This window comes from Buteo buteo, chromosome 4, assembly GCF_964188355.1.
Source record: "Buteo buteo chromosome 4, bButBut1.hap1.1, whole genome shotgun sequence".
Lineage (NCBI taxonomy): Eukaryota > Metazoa > Chordata > Aves > Accipitriformes > Accipitridae > Buteo > Buteo buteo.
This window is the reverse complement of record NC_134174.1, coordinates 69,337,420-69,359,608: the sequence shown is the minus strand read 5'-3', so window position 1 is coordinate 69,359,608 and position 22,189 is coordinate 69,337,420. Positions and strand designations below refer to the sequence as shown.

Sequence of the window (22,189 nt, the reverse complement as noted above, 5' to 3'; positions counted from 1 at the left end):
TACTAGTCAGTTGTGGTCAAATAAAGATAGGATTACATGAATGATTTAATTTGGAACTCTTAAGTATTGGCTAATATTTGGCTGTTTTTACCATAACATAGATTGGTACAAATGCTGTTATCTGTCTCAAAATTACTCAGTTCTGTTAGTGTCTCATAACCAGAGTAGTTGGATGGAATAGCTTTGTGTTCAAATCCTACATCCCAGTCAATTGGTTTGTGTAAAATTTTTAGAACCTTCTTTTTTTTTTTATTTTTCCATTTAAACTGAAACTCTGCTGTTGATTATACATGAAGAGCTACACTGCAGAAGGTGATAAACTTAGATGTTTTAAAGGAAAGTGTTAAAAAAGATCATTATTTAAAGGCCTTCACTTGTTAACATTCATTTGCTGACACTATTTTGAATTTGAGCCATCCACAATAAAAGGTAATATTTTAGAGATGAATTCTGGAAAAAAAAAAGTGAAGCAAGGTTTTATTCTTCATATAAATTGACAGTGCACTTGGAAACTTTCTGAAACTTTACCAAGTAGGAGGTGTTGACAACTGTCACTTTCAGAGCGTATAATAAGGGAAAGATTTATAGGCACACGGTTCCATAAATATATTCAAGACTAGTATTTTTCAAGACAACCAATGGGCCTTAAGTACATTCTTAAAAGTCATCTTAAAATGCGGTGCTATTTCTTCCATCAGGGCCTAGTGACAAATGTAACTTCCTCTAGTCAAGGCGTTCCTGTATCCTCATACAGGTGTCATTTGCCTTTTAATTCACCACTACAAAAGCTAAACTTTCTACCAGCCTCATATTTCCAGGTGAAGAACAAGCAGTTACTAGTCAGAAAGCTGACAAGAGCCAATACAAAATAGACAGAAAGTCCACTGCAAAAGTGTTAAGACAGCCCCTACACCAAACTTTCAATTTCTGAGCATACTTTAAGCACCTACCATGTACTTAAACATACAGAGAAGAGCAGAAGCGTCGAATAGGAGGTGGTAGGTTAGGAATGCTCTATGTCAGCTGAGAGCTGTAAGCCTAGACTGACAGCAGTGAATGTCTCCTGACAGTAAATTATTATTTTATACTACACACATTTCTCTGGAAGTATCATGATGTGAGAAATAACAGACAAAAGTCAATCTGACTCCAATGTATTTGTTTTCTAATTTCTGTCTGCATTTTAAACAGTGTCAGTAGAGGCGCAGCCACATCAACTGAAAGGAAGAGAAATCTTGATGAGAGAAATGGCATTTAAAACCACCAAGGGAGCAAGCAGCTGGAAAAAAATGAACTCTCTTTTTTTAATCTAACAGGTTAAACAGCACAGAATAGGAAGCAGTTCTCAAGATACACAGTATATGCACCGGAGTTCAGAAAATAGGAAATGTCCAAATCAATTACTCAGGGAGCACAGTAACCAGATTACTTTGTTACAGTAATTCATCATAACTTATATTACTCTGAAACACCAACATTTACAGCTGCAGTGGAGATTTATCAACAATTACAGGCCCTGACATTTCAACTCAATCACATATGACAGAGACTCTATGAAGATCCTGACGAATAAATGGAGCAGGAAGGTGCAGCCCGCTTAACCAATGAAAGGCAGAGACATTATCTTCGATGGGCTTGCTCGCATCCTAAAGCAAAGCGGTTGCAAATTGGAGCTACATTTATTAACCACACCAAAGAGAAACTAGGTATTAAGGGGGAAAAAAAAATCCCAAACAGAATGCAAAACAGGACATTTGAAAATGGATTATACGAAGCCTTTAGGTAGCAGATGATTCATGTGTAACATATATATAAAGAGAGAGCACACATTATGTACATATTTATATATGCATAAACATGTATAGGAACTAACCTCACAGGCATGCTCCGTCATGATGCACACTGCTTGTCTGCTTTACCTGAGGATAGTACCATTCCTTGTATGCAGTGCACTTCATTTTAAAACCTGTAGGCTGTTCCTAGCAGACAGATTTAAAAGGATTTTTACGATTCACACTGCAAAAGGCTTAAAAAAAAAAAAAATCCACCCCTGCTGCATAAGATTATATTTTCCATCTCTATCCTCTGAATAGTGGAATCAGATGAGAAATGATTCATCAATCAGTCCAGGGAAGCATTTAGAGGACAGAGAAGAAAAAGAAAAAAAAAAAAATCAACCATACAGTAAAATCTGCTCACCATGTACACACCCCCAAAGTGAAGAATCAGACCAGCCTAACTGAGGAGAAGCTAAAGATGAATTTCACAAGAAGGCTGCAGTTGCTGGGTGATGCACTGTAAATCCTGCTCCCTCCGGGGAGAATGAGCTCATTGCGAAGATCCAGCAGCCGCCCCTCAGCCATTGCAGTGTCACTGCAGCTTGCAGCTGAGTGCAGGCACGTCATCACACGAGCTCCCTGAAAACTGAAAGCCCTCCCTTTCAGAAATCTAAGTCAAGCATGCTGGTATAAAACCAGCTCACCTCCAACGCAGACTGAGGTCCCCTTGTACCTGGATGCTGCTAGAAGGACTTGCATTTTCAGCTTAATTATTAAGCCAAAGATTTGCATCCAGCACAGACTGCATCTGAACAGAACTCCACCTGAAGCAGGGGCTAAATTACTGAATAGGGCAGAGAAGATTTGAAGGATATTTGGATTTAAAAATAGCTAGCACCCTTTGCACTCGCTCCTAGCAAAGGAGATGGAACCAAGTTATATGGAAAACCTTACATGTGTAAGTGCAGAGCCAGGCATTGGAGCTTATCTCTTATAGGGATGTCATTACTGAATAACCCCATGCTCTGAAAGTACGTGGAAATGGTAATATGGTGGAAAAAAGGCAGGTGTCCTTACAAACTCCTGTAAGGTATGATTTGGGAATTAAAGCACTGCAGATATGAAAAGCATGTCTTTAACCCCTAGCTTGCTGTCTCTCACTACTTTTCATAACTGAAAAGGTATCAATTTTCAATATTCATACTCACTACACTGAAAATTCCCCTTTACAGCAGAACTGAATAACAAATACAGATAAAATGAATGTATTTGGTTACAAGATACTAATAACAGCTCCACACTGCAAAATTATTTAGAAGTAAAGAGGATATGGGGCCTATTTATTTGTTTATCATATCTTCCTGACAGTGAAGACTGGGAACCATTCCCAGTGAATGTCAGTGAACTGCTGACAGGCATGACAGAGTGATCTGAGCACAGGACTGGAAAGCAGAAACCTACCCTGAAGCATGTTCTCAGTTTTTAGAAAGGAAGGTGTGGGGTTTTTTTCCCCTTAAACAATACCTAAATATCTGGAATGTTCCATTTAAAAAACTGTTTCTCCCTGAGTCCAAAGCCCCTGACTCTGTGCAGCACCTGAGCGCAAAGCCAAGAAACATGTGCGACTTCTAACCAGATTCCTAGAAGCCTATTCCTATTTTTGTGGTTAACCACTGCTGTATTTCTCATGCCCTCTCTCCCTGCTCTGCAGTTTAATTACCCTTTGACAAAAGGACACGTAGTGGCACTTTAAGAAAACCATTAGAACAAAATTTCTGTTTACTTCATAGAAACCCCTAGAAAGACAAAAATATGACAAAATTTCTAGTGATAGGAAGCTGCAAGAGCAGAATCTCTTTGGGTTTTTGCTATCAAAGTCATAGGCTCAAAATTTTCCTTTTTTCTGTCCATCCATACTGTGCTGCATGGTGTGAAACCGCAGTATTACTCACAGACACAGACTCCTCATTTATAGGGGCGGTTTTTCCTAAGCACCAGTCCTGGCTGCTTATCTGAAACTTTCTGCCTCTTTGGCATCCCAATGAAGTCAGTAAGGCTCTGTGGGAATACAACGCCAGTCTGCAGGATCAGTGCCTCAATCTGCAAACACAGAGCTACTGAATTTGGTGTCAAACACAGGTGAAGGTGCACTACCAACTCCCAGAAATCTCCGTCTTCAGCTTTGACAAAAGCTCAGCACTTTCTTGCTCCTTTATTGCGCAAATACTTTTTAAAATTAGATCATCTGGCTACAGCTCAGGCCACACCATGATGAGCAGACCACCAAATCACACATGCTGCAGCCTGTTCCCCAGTTTCACCCAGGAACCATCTCCCTCAAGACACAAGGATTGGCTGTGGCTCTGATGAGAGCTGTACAAACAATAGCTTTTGAACCATTGGATAAATAAAACTATTTTCTATTTTTAGAGTTGAATTGCAACATTTTGTGGGAGTTTGTAAGTAAAACAAATAACATTGAAAGCAGTGTTGTAAGTGATATAAAGCAAGAGGCCGTCGTTAGTTTACATCACTCAAAGAATCAGTTTTTGTTTTTCAGCTGGCAAGTGGTAGAGAAAAAGCATTCTTCTGGCAATTTCCATTTACTGAGCTGTATCCACTGCAGGCTTGTCCAAAGCACTCCACTGCACAGTGCTTTATCACGCAGAACACAAATGTTAATGAACTTTAAAAACCTGAAGTTAGCAAGTAAATAAGAGCTGAAAAAAATTGTTATGCTCTACTTTCCTGATTCATAGTAGAAGCAGTCAGGATTTCATCCATTTTAGAGGTTGAAAAGCAAACCAATAGAGGTCTGGGTTTTGTTTTTAACATTCTGATTCCTGTCTTTTTCAGCTATCTCAGCACAGTTTACAACTTATCTGTAATACAGATCAGCAGGTCAGCCAGGTGATTTTACACGTAGCACTCTGCACAGCTAACTACAGAAACCGGGCATGAATCTTTTCCTCAGCTTCTTACTCAGTAATTGCTACAGATAAATGTGAAAGACACTGTACAAAAGGCACAGCAAAGCCCTGGGATTGCAGTAGTTACACCAGAGGCTTTTTTTTTTTTCTTTTTACTCTCCAAATGGAACAAAATGAAACCTCCTTAGTCAAGAAAACACTGTGATGACATCTTGAGGTAAAGGGTATTATGCAATGCTTGATAACAGGGGACACTGCTCTGCTGAGGAATATGCAGATGGCAGGAGCAATAGACATCAACATTCACTCCAGCTCCTGTTTTGCAGGGGATTCCTTTGCACCTCATCTTCTGGAGAAGAATGATGACACCTTGGGGCTACAGCCAGATGAAAGATGTTCTGAGAGAGCCATTCTTTACTTGTCTTTCAGGTAAGCTTTGATCTGCATTTCTAATGTCAAACCTCGTTTTATGAGCATCTTTAAGAAGAGAGTGATATTTCTGAGTCCTAACGTTAGAGTATCCATCTGAATATCTAAAATTAAGTCCTACTTACAGTCAATGCGTCCTGTTTCCTGCACCTGTCCAGGCTGCAAAGCCAACTGATGATTCTGTAAGGAATGAATAATAGTAATGATCAGATTTTTGTCACCAGGCCATCAGAAATTGCTGTAGGAAAGAAATAACACACAGAAAAAAGACAAGCATATGCAAGAAACAGCGATGCATGCTCATAAATTAAACTTGAAGAAATCAAATCTCGCCAAAAAGTAACAGGATTGGCCCAAATAAAAGACTCGGGCTCTTTTGCACCAAGTACTGGTTTTATTTCACCTGTAAGAGGATCTCATTTCCTCTGTCCTCTACCCCTGTATCATAGGACCATAGAATAGTTTGGGTTGGAAAGGACCTTAAAGGTCATCTCATTTCAACCCCCCTGCCATGGGCAGGGACACTTTCCACTAGACCAGGTTGCTCCAAGCCCCATCCAACCTGGCCTTGAACACTTCCAATGATGGAGCATCCACAGCCTCTCTGGGCAACCTGCTCCAGTGCCTCACCACCCTGTAATGCAAATGCCTTTTAAAACCTAACATTAAAAATTATACAAAAGGAAACTTCTCTGCTCGTTTAGTTTCTCCTGAATCCTGATGGATTGAAGAGACATTATTTTACTCCTCTCTGCTTCCTTCATTACTTACAAGGTGTATGTCCCATTCACAGTCTTCCTGCCTGATTCCATGAGGTCAGCCGACACTAGGGCTGCCAGAAGAAATGCACAAAATCAGGGTCCTCACCAGCAGCTTTCAGGACTGGTGACATTTGTGGCTACCGTTTTGTTGGGGGCTTCAGGGGTGGTGGGGAGCAGAGCTCAGGTGTGGAGGCAGGCTCTGGCTCAGGTCATGCCATCCCAAAGGCAGCTCAGGGGGCTCTGAACCTGCGGTGCCAGCAGGCTTGGGGTCCCCAGCAGCGCCCAATGGCTTGCGCCCAACAGTTTGATCAATCTTACCCACTTCTAAGCTAATATAAGCCAATTTAAGGTTGTCTACATAAGACTTTCCCCATTTAAATCACTTTAGAAATACATTTGCTTAAACTGGTATAATTATTGTGTGTAGCCCTAACCCCTAATTCCTTTCCTTCTTTAGACTGTGTATTAAATCAGATCATTAAATTCACTGTGTCAAGATTGTTTTGGTTTTTAAATCTCAGATATAAAGAAGTCAAACCAATAGACTGTATATCTATTAGATCTCCTCATGTCAACAGTGTGAGTAAGTATGAACAGCTCAGAAATTAGTATCTCAGAATAGTTTGGTAGTTAATGATGAACGCCATTCCAAGAAATGCACAGCATAAAAATATACATACTGGTTTGATTTCCAGAGGCAGCCAGGAAGGTTAATAAGTAAGCCATTGTTGGCAGTGAAAAAAACAGAGGAAAACAGGTCGTTCTCAGATTTCAGCAGGCAAGACAGCAGTACCTTGCTGCTAGAGAGGACTAGGAGGCATGTAATGAAAGCAGTGAGCTTCATCTCTTGTGTTGTGCAGAGTGATGTCACCATCTGAAGGGATGTAGGCGCATTCTCCCAAATCAGTCCTGAGACTGCCCTCTGGTTGCACCTATCTTACACTGTATCCATTATAAAGTTGGTATAGATGACTTTGATTTAGATCAGTAAGAAACCAAAGAAACTTCAATCAATATTGTCCATTTTTAAACTAACTTAAGTTTATAATCAGTTTGAGATTACAAACAGTTTTTGTGTAATGCCTAAAATAATTGTTCCTCGTAACTGTTGCAAGGTGCCACATCACTCCAAAAAACACATGCTTAAAACTAAACACAAAGTTGAAGTTGTCTGACTGGCAAGCGTGACTTCATAATGATCTAAAAATATTGCCTTCTTTAGTCAATGGTGGAGATGGGTCACTGTCTCTGATTTAAAAGGAACTAATCAATACATGATTGTTCTGTTGACATGCAAGTAAACAAAATTAAAGTGAGTTCTAAACTGAAAGAGAATCGCAGCTTAACAAATCGATAAGCTTTTAAAGATTTCATCCAATACCATTTACAATTTTCCGTGATCACAGCAGAGTGCTTTTCTGGCAATAACCAAAAATCTTTTACCATAAAGATTTATATGAAAATAAATGCATTCACCTAATTACAAATGAAAGATCCCAGAAGTAAGCTGTCACAGCTGTGTTGTGATATCTACTAGTATAGAAGAAGATTAACCTGACCCTGTTTTATACCTGCCTTAAAGCAGAAAAGGCTTCTCGTAAATTGATTTCCTGAAGTGAAGATGTGGCAGTACATCCGTAACAGAAGATCAGTCAACAGAAAACAGGACAAAGAGAAAGTGAGTGTCAGAGATGTGTTGTGTGGTGGGGACATTTCAGTGCTGGGTGGCAGTAGAAGCACAAGGCTGTTTGCAGAGGCTACCTGGCGGTGTCCTTGCAAGCAGCACTGGCACCTGACATCTGCACAACACACACTGCACCTTTGGCTGCCTGCCTTGGAAGGACTTTGAAATTATTCTAATCTTCCTTCTTGAGGGCTAGCACTGAAGAAAGGGGCTATCGCTTCTTTTTGTCAAGGTCTGAAGCTTTTCTGCGCTTGTTCTCATCCCCCTTGACTTGACTGGATGACCAGTCTCTCTTGCCTCGTCTCTTCCCCCACGCCAGGCGAGCAGGGTAGGGTGGTGACAGGAAGCAACATGCCCCATTGACAGTCCAGCGATCATCAGGCAAAGGCATGTCCACAAACCCGGTCAGACGATCCAAATACTCCAGCAGCAGGGCTGGGAGCAGGGACAGCACCTGCAGCACTGCTCTGAATGGGAGCAAAGGCCCAGGGATGGGCTTCACCAGGGTTCCAGGGCCACTGGCAGAGGGTGAGTGGGAGGGGGCCCAGGGGCAGTTGCTCAGGGCTGGGGGGCCACCGGTGCACCCAAGGCTCTAGCAGGGTCTCTGGAGAGTTTATTCCAGCTCTTCAGCACAGGTATTGCATTTTAGGCACTTACATGTATTTATTATAACTACCCATGTAATTATACGTGCTACACCTGTAATTACACCTAATTTTTTTCCCATTAACTTTAGATGACCAAAGTCAAAGCAGACTCTGGCCCATGGTTTGCAATATTAATTATTTTTCATAGTCACAGAAGTGTTGACAGGAAAAATTCCTGAAAATTAATTTTAACACTTCAGTCTTTACTACCCAAATGATACCTTTCCCAGCAATTTATGACATCTTTTCTTTTCATGTAATTAAATTTTTTTAATTCAAGCTCCTCGTCTGTGATGTTTAGGATAACGAATGCTGCAAAATCATAAATGTGCATTCAGAGGTTAAACATAGAGCCCTTTCCCTGGTGTTTTGTTGTTATAACTTTGCAACATTGTAATAGTGCTGCTCCTTTTGTTTCAAAATAAAATCAATTTCCCCTCCTATAAGGTGGAGAAAGTGATTTTCTTTTTGAACAAACCGAGTTTGACTGACACCCTCACTGGAGTGCACTCGCGAGCACCCAGCTGTGCCCCCCAGCCTGCCCAGTGTTCAGGGCCCCAGGCCTGTGTCTGGTGGTCTGGCCAGGACTCCCTGCAGCGACGCTGAGGATGAGGGAGTACTGTCAAGTATTGGAAGAAATATTAAGCACTGTTTTATTATGAATGAACAAAGTTCCTAATTCAGAAGAGTTGGCCCACAAGCCGCACATTCTTATTGCAGAATGTTGCTGGAAATCCCTTAAGAGAATCTCTGTGCATTAATGGTAGCAGGTAGAGCACTGCTCCAAGTTCCCTCTTATACCTCTCCCTTTTGCTTCACCCAGCACACTGGGGCAGCTGAAGCATCTAATGACCTGTAGGCATTTTCAATACACTGGACACCAGCTAGCTATTTCCACCACGCTGGAAAAACAGTGGGCTTGAAACTACAATGCCTTGTCTTACCTTCCCATACAGTTGCCCGATTATAAAGTGCATCCTGCAGAGGGGAAAGGTGGGATTAGCTCCTCTCTTCTTCCCAGGAGAACAACAGGGGAGCAACTTCATCAGGAAGCCCTAACAGAGCTCTGTGTTTTCCCAAATGCCTCCTAGAGACGAGCCTGTTGCTGCCAAAAAGCCAGTAACAGAGGAAGCCAGTTTGGAGACAATGTGATATTTGTCCTGCCGAAACAAGCAACAGCCTGTTGCAAAGACACTGCTTCACGTAGGATTTGCTCAGGGTTTGCGCAGCACCACATGACAAATACTTATCAGGGTTTTTTCTGCCAGTAGGAGATACTGCCAGAGCACGTTTCCGCCTGTGACAAGTATGGTGGGGTTACTGGTGGTTCCTAGAGTGGAGGAAAGCGCTCTTAAGGTCTGTTGATTGGGGGATATCCAGTGGCTGTCAATCTCCTCCACGTATTTTTTTTTTTGGTGGGAGAAGACTGAAAAGGTGATTGTGTCAGCCGGATTGCAGTTGCTTTGGGGATCCCCTCCTTCTGCCTGAGCCAGCCAGCCCATATTCGTGTCAATACAGCATTGAGCTTTCTGTTCCATAAACACAGCCGCAGTCTCTGAGCATGCAAGTGTAGTGTTCACATGGAGAAGACTAGCACATTCCTGGAATGATGAACTTGCTTTTCTTTTCCGTGTTCAGGGCTGCCTGGATTTCCTTTACCGAGCGGGGTGCCAAGGGAAGATTGCTGGGCAGCAGAGAGCAGCAGAGAGCTACAAGATGAGCGCCAAACCCAAGGCAGCCTCCAGCTTTCAGAGCCGTTTCTGTGTGCATCTATCGGGCCTAGCACGTGAGGACATAATAAATAAACACATAAACATAAGGAACTTGCTTCTTGAACAGTTGTTCAATTAAAAATTATATTTTGTTCTGCCAAGGGCAATTTTTCCCTTAGTTCCTTAGTAGAACAACATTGATTTTTAATCATGCAAATTTCTCAACAGATTTTCTGTGCTCAGGCATAACAAAGGATAATTTAGGCATTGGCGTGCTTGGAAAGGCTGATTGCTGAAGGGGCTGTATGCACACCACCTCTCACTGCTGCCTGCCTGCCTGGGAGGAGTGTGGCACTACAGCACCCCTCCAGCTGTGCCCAGATGTGTGGCTGCCGGGACAAGCCTCTGCACCCCTACCTGTGTGCACAGTGCATGGCTCATGGACTAGTCTGGAGACCTGCCCTGGGGTTATGCAAAGAAAGAAGTACAGATAAGGTCCTACTTAAAGTTCTCCCTTAGTCCCAGGAGGCCTAAGGCTGAGGTTTGGAAAAATGTGTTAAGGATGGACTAAAAACTGGAGAACTGACCCTGAAAATGTCTTCATGGGCCAAACTGTTACTCCACTTTGTCCGATAATCCATTGGCTGTACTGAGTATAATGCACATATTAATAATATCCTGACCTTGTCTTTCTGGGAAGGTTTTAGGTTAATACTCTTTGCTATTATAGTAACTCACTGAAAAGAGTTATCTCCATCTCACCAGAAGATATATTTTACTTGGGCTTTGTCATTGTCTACTGCAGAAAGGCAGAAATGAAAACCATTTCAGCCTAGATAAAATGCCTGCATGCTCTAATTAAGTAAATAACACTTTACCCATCCTCTGGCTAAATAAAATAAAATCTTATGTATTTGCCTTTATAAATTCCTAGCAGTAAATCAGCATCTGCTTTCAAATGGCAACACTAGTCTTTACTAAGCGGTTTCCTATTTGGAGAGCCCCCGCTGTCTGCTCGGATGGCATTACAACCTTAGCCAACATTGGAAAAGAGAAGGAATTAATTATTATCTATTTCGAGGCCCTGTGCCATTAGTTTGAGAGCTATCAGAGACTGGTTTAGAGGCCAGCACTTGCGCTTTGGCAACCAGATACGGTTTCCTTTGAAATCCAAGCAGAGCTTTGTGTTTGCCCTGTGTCACTTTATGTAAAAAGCACCGCATTCGGTTACCACACGCGAGCGGGAACCATGTTGCGGGACACGGGTGGGCGTGCGGTGTACGGGTCGCGTACAGCGCTGCGCGGGTATGGAGGGCGAAAATGAGAAATTCTCTGAGGAATTTACCCTGTTCTTCAGCTCGGGCTCTCCGGCTGCGGTCGGAGGCCAGCACGGGACCTCTCCCGTTGCTCCCGGAGGCTTGGCGGATCGTCCGATCCGCAGACAACCTTCCCCACCGGCCCCGGCGCCATGGCGGCGGCAGCGCCTCAGGGAGCCCGCCGGGGCCTGAGGGAGCGCGCGACCCGCCTGACTCCGCCCCCCCGCCTCCCGCCCCGCGGCGGCGGCCAATGCGAACGGGGCGGCCGCTGACGTCACGGCGGCGGTGCCCACAGGAGCGGAGGCGGGCGGCGGCGGCGGCCAGTGCGCGGTGCGCGTCCCGCCGACGCCGCAGCTCCCTCGGCCCGGCGTGTCGCTCCGCCGCGGCGGCAGAAGAGCGGAGGCCGCGCCATGTCGTGGCTCAGCCCGCAGGAGGAGAACTTGCAGGGTAAGGGCCGGCGGCCGCTGACAGGGGAGGCCGGGCCTGGGGCCGCCGCGGGCGGTGGCGGGGGTCCGTGAGGCGGTCCGGCCTCCCCTCTCTTCCTCCTTCCCCCGGTGCCCGCCGGCCTGCGCGGCCGCGGGCGGCGCTGCCCTCAGGGGCGGCGCGGCGCTGAGGCAGGCGGGCGGGCGGGCCGCCCCGGGCCTACCTGGAGGCCGGGCGCGGAGGCGAGGGCGGGCGGTGGCTCTGCCGCCGCTGGCCGGGCGGGGGGCGAAGCCGCGGGGCAGCGTCCTGCGGCCATTAAGGCGCCAGAAGCGCGCCTGCCTCCGTGGGTCCGAGCAGCCCCACGGAGGCTTGGTGCTCGGGCGGTGTGTCCCTCGGCGGGGCCGGGCCTGGGGGACGCTCCGGTGCCGGTCGGTGCCTGCCCGCAGCGGGCAGGCGAGACCTGACGCGCTGTGCCCGGTCAGCGCCCGTCGGTACGGGGCGGGTTTCCCTACCCTTCGGCTGTGCCCGTACCGCAGCCCGGCGGTCATGGCTCGTTAAACCGTCCTCGGAGCTTCCTCGTCGCGCAGGGCGATGAAGACTCGCGTGGAAGAACGGGTCAAGCGTAAAACGCCCTGGTGTCTCGGTTGTGTAGCTGAACTGGCAAGTAAGGCTGGGTTAGCGGAGATCCTCGTGAGATCTGTGCACTGGGGCAAACGCAGATCCTTCCTCCTCAAAAGAAACCGTCTGCGGGCAGTTTGGGATATGTCTTTGAGGAGAGATCAGGGTCAGTTGCACGTATGGTGCGTTTCGCTGAAGTCGGAAGGAAATTTACCTTGCCCATGAAAGATCTGTGTGCAGCTGCGTACTAAATTGTGTGATTTACATGGTGACTTTTAGCAATTTAAGGAGACACTCTCATTTTTCTGTGGAATTTTGCTTTTTTGTTTGCGGTTTTGAAAGCCATACGTTAAGAAATTAAGATTTCCAGACCTGCTGCACTCCCGCAGTATGTATCCTGGGCTGGAATATCATACAAGATCATTCTCTTCAAAATCCTTCCCCACAACTTGGTCTATTCAGTTTGCGTTGCCATGTTACGTGTGCTTTTATCTGTTTGTATTTCCAACCTCATAAAAATATGGTTTCTTTTATCTTTAAATGATAATACAACAGGACATTCCTAGTGCACTAGCACAACCTTATTCTCAAGAAAGTCTAAAAAAACGCAACAAACGTGTAAAACACAGGTACTTTTGTTGTAATCTTAATCTTCTCTGTGTTTTATCCTGTATTCACTGTGCTGTATCCAGTAAGATTTCAGTAGGTAGTGTTAGTTCGCTGTATGAAGCAGTTACGTTTGCCTGTGGTGCTGATGATTATTGAAATGTGAGCGTGCCTCAAATAGTACACATCTTCACAGGAGAAAATAGCTTATGAGCATGTATACAAATCATTGTAGTGCAGTCCACACAGCATGAAGTCGCTCTGCTTTTACAAGCAGAGGAGCAGAAGCTGAGGTGGGACGTGCTGAGGAGCAAGGGCAAGTAGACTAGGAGCTAGCTGATACTCAAGGTAGCTGGAGCCAGAGCTCCAGCTGGACACTAGCTTAATTTAAGCTTCAGTGGTTGTGATCATTCTTTGGTAACAACTTGGACTTTTATAAGTTTTGGGGGAAGGAATAGGGGAAAGTTTGTCTGGGTATAAACATGTACCCAAACATGTACCACATACGGTCACATGGAGGGGGAAAAAACCCACAAACCAACTGTCCTGGTTTTGGCTGGGATAGAATTAATTTTCTTTCTCGTAGCTTGTATAGTCTTATGTCTTGGATTCAGTATGAGAAGAATGTTGATAATACCCTGGTGTTTTCAGTTGTTGCTAAGTAGTGTTTATTCTAAAGTCAAGGATTTTTCAGCTTCTCATGCCCAGCCAGCAAGAAGGCTGGAGGGGCACAGGAGGGTGAGAGGGGACACAGCCAGGACAGCTGACCCAAACTGGCCAAAGAATATTCCATACCATATGTCATGGCCAGTATATAAACTGGGGGGAGTTGGCCTGGAGGGATTGCTGCTCAGGAACTAACCGAGCATTGGTCGGTGGTGAGCAATTGCATTGTGCATCACTTGTTTTGTATATTCCAATCCTTTTATTGTTATTGTCATTTTATTATTGTTGTTGTTATTATCATTATTAGTTTCTTGCTTTCTGTTCTATTAAACTGTTCTTATCTCAACCCGTGAGTTTTACTTTTTTCCTTCCGATTCTTTCCCCCATCCCACTGGGCGGGGGGGAAGTCGGTGAGTGGCTGCCTGGTGCTTAGTTGCTGGCTGGGGTTAAACCACGACACAATCAAAACAACAAACCAGTTGTGAGGTAAAAGAGACTATCCAGAAAAATGCTTCTTCAAAGCCTGTAACTTAGTATGTTTCCATTCAAAAGATACTGTGGTCATCTGGCTTTTTAGAAGAGAGAGATTAATGTTATTAGTGCAGATTAAGCACTTTGGCTTTTTGCTGTTTTAATTTAATTTATGAACCTTCAATCTCTTCACAACCGGTTTATCTTTCTTCATTTGATTTTTCTGTGTCAGGCTAGATCTCTGTGTTGGCTTCTCCCCTTCTCCATACCTCTAAAACTGCTCCTTTATTCCTTCTGCTGTTCTCTTGACCTCTGCCCCAGCCTCCCTTCCTCAGCAGGAGCAGTCCAAACACCGCTATCTGTCTCTCCCTTTCCTTGCTTATGGCTTGGACATCATTTCTGCTGCGCTCACCAGAATTCTGGGAGTTTCACTTGCCCTCTTTCTCCTGTATTTACCGTTACATTTCCTGTAAACTGTTCTAGGATGGGCACAATACATCTATCTACTTCCACTGTTGTTTACACACCTAAGCATGTTAGATAGGTAAATTCCACTGACATTTATACAATTCAAATACTCTCTGTCTCTTGAGCTGATATTTATGAGACAACAGATACAGGTCCTTTTGTGCATTGGTTACTGCTAGCCTAGAAGAGAGTTGTTACTCAGCACACTCTTAAAAAAACAAAGCAACATGTGACTGTCTGTGTTAAATATACTGCAAGTAGCAAACACATGATCTAGTTGTTGCCACATATCCTCTTGCTTAACAGTAACACCTAAAAAGCCTTACTGAAAAAGGCTAAACAAAACACAGTTATTGGACTTTCAATAAATGAATAAATAAACTTTGGCAGAGAAAGTCCTTGAGATTGTTTTGTTTGACTACCACCTATGTTGAACAATAAAAATTAAATGTATCCTGAAATTAAAGATCTTCAGCTGCAGAAAGAGACACAATGTACTGACCAGCTTCAGTTCTGTGAGACTTCCAGCTCACTAACAAAGGCATCCCCACGTTTTGGCATTTCACCATGTTTATTAGCTGAGATGTCAATGCTAGTACTTCTGCATGTCATATTATAATGTCATGCTGGGGAGGATCAACAGTCTCATATTTTACATGCCTTTTATGCAAAATCACTTGGTTTATTCTGCTTCTATTTTCAATTATGCCAAGCAGGTTCCTGGGTGGAACTCCACTTCAGCAGTAATGGAAATGGCAGTGGAAACACTGTCACTCCAACGAGCCAAGAACAAGTACCAGCCTCTATTTCCATTCACAATGGTGACATGGAGAAAATACTCCTTGATGCTCAACACGAATCTGGAAGAAGCAGTTCAAGAGAAAGTTCACATTGCGACAGGTAAACAAGATGCTTTATTGTAAGCAAAGTAAAGGTCACTATTAGACAAAGCCATTTTTATGCACAAGTGGCAAAGACAAATACAGAAATGCTTATGTATGTGTGTGTTTACATATGTGTGTGCATATACACGCATGCAGAGAGGAAGAGATAGGAAAACTTCATATTTAAAAGACTGGTATTTAAATACTAGAGTAATGCCTGGGTAGAAGCCTGTCCTGAAACTAGAAAAAAATTACAGGGGAGAGGACTCTAGGAGAGTTGTCACATCTCATGAGGATGCCATCTTAGGCTTTTGGTGTATCCTGATAAAGGCCAGCAGCAGCAGCTGAACTTCCCATGGGTGTGCTGCTCGTGTACAGGCAGCAGCCCAGCCTTGTTCTAGTAAATAAAATACTCTGGAGCCGTGTGTGGCTGTCATTCTAAAGGATCAGCCCTTGTGCAACCAGTGTCAGTTCTGTTCTTAAGAGCATATAGCGCTACTAACACTGCTGTCTGCAACAGGAATGTCAGAGAAAGGTGATAATAAGCAACTTGTGTTCTGTAATGAGGTACATCAGTTAATAGTTCTTAGGTAATTGCTAAAGAATTGTCCTATATCTAGTTTACAAATCATAACGGATTTCTAGGAGTATAACACAACAAAACAACTTATATCTGATGCAAATTGTCAGTCAGTGTTATTAATTAATTTATTTGATTTTGATGGGCTATGAAGTCTACAGCGTAAAGTTTATTTAAAAAAAAAAAAAGAGCTACAGGACTCAAAATAGACAGTAGGTTGCAGAACTTCCTAGCCTTACCTAGCTAGTCTGAATTCAAACCAAACCCCACTTTATTCATCATTTGCTGCCCATTGTTATTTAATAAGTAACACGGGCCAAATCATACAGCCTCACAGTCATATCTCTGCACTGCTGAAAAACAGCTCTGTGCAGCAAACTTCTTGGCAGATCGTTAGAAGATCAAAGATTAATTGAATATGATGGCTGGATTATGTCACCCATTGACAGATTAATCTCTTAAGTTATGGTGAGGGCACTGTAGCTCTTTGGGAGAACTGTGCATGTAAGCTTCATTGACTAGCTTTTAGTGCATAACATAAACAACGTCATAAAAAAATTGAGTTCCTTCTTACTTGTGCTTCTCTCTTTATCAAGCCCTCCTCGTTCCCAGACACCTCAGGACAGTCACAGAGCTTTGGAAATAGAGAGTCACAGCAGTGGAGAAAAGAATAGCTTTCAGGTAAAAATCTCATCTTGCTTTGGGAGAAAGAATTTCTTACTCTCATTGTTTGAAAACCAGCATTAGGAAATAAGAGGTGAAGCTGCTAATGTAGAGACTTAAATAAGTTAGAATAGTCTTTGCAGAATCAGGTTTTGTGTATTTGTATCTGACTTGCATGGATTATTTTTTTTTGGTTAATCTGTAACCTGAGATATTTCAGAAGGATTTAGGTGCCCTACTATCTTGTCTTTTTAAAATGGTTGGGTTTTCAAATGCCTCTTTCAAGCCACAAGTTGAAAAGGCCAACTTTCAGATCCTACAAGTAGCTTTTAGGAAAAAAAGACAATCCAAAAAATAACCACTAGTCCAGAATTCAAGAGAGCTGGAGTCAGCACCTTCCTAAGCCTCCCAACTTCTGGTGATCCTGAGGTGTATCATGGTCTATTTGTCCTGTGAAGTGGGCATTATTCTTTACTCAGTAGGTCAATTGTGATGTAAGTCTAACAGATTGAGACAATCAGATTTTACATTAAGATATATAGGAAATGCATTGATAGGGTGGGTATATACATGGCTATTTATGTGAATATTAATGTTCTGTGGGCAATTTACCATGCAGAAGTTTCCTCTTCCCCCACTGACTGTCAATTTGGCACATTTCATGCATCCCCCACAATGAAATTTTATTTAAATGCACTACCACTGGTGCATTATGAATTTAAAAAGTGAATTTGACAGCAGCAAGAATTCCTAGAGTCACTTAAACGTGACAGCCAATAACATACATTTTCAGAGCACTGCCATGGCTTTATGATTCCATTTTGTTTTAACAACTAGTACTTAGCATTTCTACATGCTGCTTTGAAAAACTCACTGTTAGTTCTAATTTCATTTTGTACACTTGTTTACATAATTGCAAAGAAAATTAGTAAATGCATTTGAGAAAAGAGCGGGGAAAACAGATACTATATATTAACAACGTTTTATTGATATACAGCTTGTTGCATGATGACAGGCTAAAATCTTAAGTCTTCACTGTGATTAGATACTGGCTTTTAGTATGAAAAAAATTACTTAAAACATTTTGAGGAGTAAAGTATTAAAAGTATTTAAGTAAATTTCTCTGCTCTTAACAACGACTGGGTTTATTATCTTGAGTAAATCACTCTCCCTGCACTGTTTATATACAAAGAGATACTATTTCCTCATTAAATCAAGGTATATTCTGTGCCTGTGACTAATTCTTACAGGGTTAGCAGTTAGCAATTGGATTATATTTCACTTGGGGCCTCTGCATGAAGAGATGTACGACATACAATAAACTGGCAAAAGTTACCAGCACTAGCAGTTACTTGTGCTCTGATGTGCAATGTTATTTTTTTAATTCTAGTAAGAACTCAGGACCCTTGCATCTGACTTTAAAAAAACAGATTTCTTCCATCACTTCCCTCTTTCAATTACTGTTGTTTATCATCTGTAGCTGAGTGTGCACTGGCTATTAGACTTTGAGAACAAATAATCAAAAGTTAGAAAACCATCAGAATTAAAGTTGCCTGGACAATTTTATTTCCATTCTTAAGTGTATATGTCTGCACATATAGCTATTTTAATTCTATGATCAGATGCTATTTTTATCACAAGACCTTGGCTCCACTTAATGCACGTGTATTAAGCAAGAAACTATTCTTATTCAGTATTTATGCTGTAATTCCCTTGAAAACAAAGCCACTGTTTGTTTGGGGGTGTTTTTCTGCACAGATGTGTGCAAGTCGACCTGGGCTCACTTCACCCCTATTTCCAATACTGGCCCAAAAGCCAGGTAGCTTTATGAGACTAGAAGTAGTTTCACTTGGCTTGTGTTAGCTTGATCAAGGATCTTCAGATAAGTATGACTTCCATCCAGTTTTGAATGCAGGCAAAAAGTTTCTTCTGCCAAATGTCAGTCAGATGTGTGAACTGGAGATATTTTTGGATCCTGTATGTAAGGATTAAATGCAGGGCTCTGGCATTTTATTTCCAGGGTAGTCTTTACTTAAGCAAATATGGGGTATGGATATGGGGTATGGTCTTTTCCATTCACATCCTGCTCTGATGACAGATGTCCCTCCTCCCTCTGTCTTTATCTAGGATCTAAGTACTTCAGTAGAAGGGATATGGAGAGTCCATGGTGGGAGGAGATAGAAGTGAGCTTCAGAGGTAGTCTAGCATATGGTCTTCGATGCAGAACAGGAGCTTTGTTTTGCAGTACTAACTTCCTACCTATTGTAGTTCTGAGTAGTGTTTGATAATGGCTCTTTGTTGTAGTCTGAAGAAGATTTTCTTGAAAGGAAGAAAGAAGTAGAAAGGTTCCTGAAGAAGAATATAGATCGGATATGGGATTGGTCCAGCAGGCCCGAGAACATCCCACCAAAGTGAGTGCTGTCAGTTCTTCTGGATGAACTTGGGTGCAGCCTTTACTTCCACAAGTCTAGATATGTATCTGTTAATGCTGTGACTGTGTTTTCTTCCTCAAAACTAGGGAATTCCTTTTTAAACATCCCAGGCGCACAGCTACTCTCAGCATGAGAAATACCAGTGTAATGAAGAAAGGGGGGATATTCTCAGCAGAATTTTTGAAGGTTTTTCTTCCATCTCTGCTGCTTTCTCATTTGCTTGCCATTGGACTAGGGTAAGTGTAAATTTAAAAAAAAGTAGATTTTTTTTTTTAACCTGTGTTCTCTGAGGTGTAATTCTGACTCCCCATTGCCTCTTTGTCTAAAAGATGGGTAATACACTTCTTCCATAGAAGGGGGACATAGAGTTATTCAGGAAGTGCTTTCTATTTGTCTGCTTGTGGTATTGCTGAATGTATGAAGTTTTCCTTTTCTGCTGTTCTCACTAGTTGAGAATTTTTCGAAATAATTAAGGGGCAGTGAAATTAGGAGTTATATGTATGAACCATAGTTACACTTAAACAGTACTTGGTTCCACTGGAGATATGACTGTTAATCTCACAACTAATTGCAAAGGAAAAAGATACTATTTAATATATTTTAAAATTCCACTTGCACCTGGGAGGGATGGGGGACATGAAACAAACTGGGAATTGGTTTTCTTTAGATGATTTAGGGGTTAGATGATCCTTCTTTAAAAACAGCTGCAGAACACAGACTAAAGGGAAAAGATTAAATGCCTTTTAGTTAGGATCAGAGTTTGCCTCTGCCTAAGCATGGCAGATTCCCCGATACCAGCAAGGAACACTGGGAATCTGGGCACATCTAGCTGCTCTCCCAGCAGTATGCTGTGCCACACTGGAAGGCTCAGGGAGAAGTCAGATGAGTTCTGGGGTGACACCTGTCATTAGCTCTGGTCCTGCTCTTTCTCTGCTCACTCCCTTGCATAAATCCTGAACCTGATCAAGGCTGTGAAAGTTGAGAGTGAGGGGATGCAAGAGATTGAGCGGAAGAGGAGGGCTCTGTGCAGCTGCAGTAACTGGAAGGAGGGACAGCCCAAACCTTCTGTGGTCCCTGTGGTATGCATCATTTTGGATGGATGAAGGCACAGGTTATCTTCCTGTACAAACCCAAGATCTCAGCCACATAATACTGTAAAAGTAACATGAGACTAATTTAACTCCTTCCAAAAATAAAATGATAATTGGACAAGATAGAATAAAAGCATAATGGAATTTTCCTTTCAAAATAAACAAGTTTGGTGATGTAAGTACTTACTTTCTTCCTGGTCACCTCTACCACTGCTGCAAATTTGCATCATTCCAGTTCCATAATGAGTGAGTAACAAGCACTTCCTGAAGATGTGACTTTAATGTAGCATCAGTAAAATAGTTACACTTAAAAATAATAATTTCTTTAAGCTGCAAAAAGTACATGAATAGAAGATGCTATGTAGGGCAGCTGTGAAAACATACCAAGCTGGGAAATAATGACTAGAGAAATAGTAAGAAGTACATGAAGATGACAGTAAAATGAGAGCTTTACAAATTTCAGAGGTATTCAGCAAATGGAAGAACTTAAGATAACAAAAGGAAAAACGTAATAAAACATCTGACTTTGAGACCTGAAGCAGTGCGTCCTTGCTAACCACATACTTATGTCTGACTCTTGCATTCCTGAAACCAAACAGCTTACACAGAATTGTTCAGTCTTAGAGCTCAGGGAGCATTACTAGAAAAGGGTGTGCACAAAGTCACTAGCAACTGAAAACCAAGTTTCATAGTAGTCACTTGATTTGCCTGCTTAAGTATAGCTGGTACTGCTGCTCCTGCTGGAAATTATGTAACTAGTAACCTGATGAGGGAAAAAAGTGTTCCTTGCGTGCTGTATGTTCTTTTTAAAATGAAATGCAGCACTCACTGACCATGTGTTCTTGGTCCTCAGGATTTACATTGGAAGACGCCTTACGACCACAGCTTCAAGTAGTACGTTTTAAATGCACCTGACACATCTAGTTTCAGAGCAAAGAAAATACTCATCTGGGAATACAGAAGGTGAACAGCAGCTAGCGATGACTACCTGATCAGTGTGTACTTGTTCTGTAAATGAGTTCTTGTTTAGTAAGAATGGGAAAAGAGACACTAAAGCTAATGTATCGTATATAGTCTTCTGGATCAATTCATAGAGCTTTTTTCAGATGCATTAAGGTCTGTTATATTGCTTTGTAGTGAACTATCTTTGAAAATTAAAAGAACTTGATGTTTAAAAACAATCCTAGCTTTAATACAGCAATCTGATTCAGCTAGGTATTCATCTAAACTGCTGTTTTGTTGTACTTCATAGATGTGAATATTTGTCACTGCTGCTGTAATCATGACAATAAGGGATTAGCCCAAAACAATGTGTGGCCTTATGTACTATATATGGGAATTCAGAGAAGCTTTTACCTTGCTCAAGGCAGTTTCTTCCTTATGTAGATTTTTACCTAGTGTGTTCTCACATTTGTGTGAGATGTGAAGTGTTGAGAGACACAGTCAGCTGGAAGGAATTAGCACATGAGTGAAACTTCCATTAATTTTTACTAGTTCAGAGTGTGATGCACAACAGCCTGAATTAAAATTTGGACTTTAGTGCCTAATACATAGCTTCTTTTGCAAAGATATTTATTTAACTCCCCAATTAATAGAAGTTCCTTCTGTTGTATCTACTTGCAGGCTACTGCTTCTCAGTCTTTTTATCTGTAAAATAATAAATTTGTGTCTTATTTGCCTCATCCTTGTATAGATTTTAAAAAAGGGTTGCTTGCTTATTTGTTTTTACTAATGGAATGCCTTTTCATTCAGTGATTGTACCTTATTTAATGAGAAGAAAATGAATGTTTGCCAAAGTATCATGTTTTATATATTTAAATAAAAAGGTTCCTTGTGGAGTCAGAGTTTTCTTGTTCCTTTTTCTCTAATAACTGTTGAAAGTGGCTGATAAGGCTCTGTCTTTAAACATGAGTTTCATACTCTGTAACTGACAAGAAAGATCTTTTCATAGAAAGCAACTTCAGTGCTTGTTAAACTGGAATATGACTGAGCTGTCAGTATAAGTTGCTCAGTAAACAGAAATTCACTGA

At 42.2% G+C, this 22,189-nt stretch overlaps 2 protein-coding genes across 5 annotated transcripts in view; one reads left to right on the top strand and one right to left on the bottom strand.

The window, feature by feature from the left end:
• Window positions 1–9,795, bottom strand: part of JAKMIP3 (Janus kinase and microtubule interacting protein 3) — a 79,106-nt gene extending 69,311 nt beyond the window's left edge. For 3 of the 4 annotated variants that reach the window (XM_075027009.1, XM_075027011.1, XM_075027012.1), the window contains exons 1-2: window positions 9,174–9,795; window positions 5,263–5,317 (exon numbers count right to left, since the gene is read on the bottom strand). Coding sequence is in view for 1 of the 4 variants with exons in the window: in XM_075027010.1 (XP_074883111.1) it covers window positions 1,874–1,894 (21 nt within the window). In the remaining 3 variants the exon portion in view is untranslated. Of the gene's footprint in view, window positions 1–1,873; window positions 1,980–5,262; window positions 5,318–9,173 lie in introns of all 4 variants that reach the window. The other variant, XM_075027010.1, reaches the window with a different exon arrangement.
• A 1,752-nt stretch (window positions 9,796–11,547) lies between these two features.
• On the top strand, window positions 11,548–21,997 carry BNIP3 (BCL2 interacting protein 3). The gene is made up of 6 exons (XM_075026654.1): window positions 11,548–11,704; window positions 15,226–15,409; window positions 16,570–16,654; window positions 18,941–19,047; window positions 19,155–19,304; window positions 21,013–21,997. Exons 1-6 carry the CDS (start codon window positions 11,668–11,670, stop codon window positions 21,062–21,064), a joined length of 615 nt encoding a protein of 204 aa, XP_074882755.1. The 5' UTR covers window positions 11,548–11,667; the 3' UTR covers window positions 21,065–21,997.
• Window positions 21,998–22,189: the final 192 nt, after the last annotated feature.

Excerpts from the sequence above, each read along its gene's own strand:
- BNIP3 (XM_075026654.1), top strand. The coding sequence starts at position 11,668 with ATGTCGTGGCTCAGCCCGCAGGAGGAGAACTTGCAGG. Across the intron at positions 16,655-18,940 it reads GAGAAAAGAATAGCTTTCAG|TCTGAAGAAGATTTTCTTGA; the intron begins GTAAAAATCTCA and ends TCTTTGTTGTAG. Across the intron at positions 19,048-19,154 it reads CCCGAGAACATCCCACCAAA|GGAATTCCTTTTTAAACATC; the intron begins GTGAGTGCTGTC and ends CCTCAAAACTAG.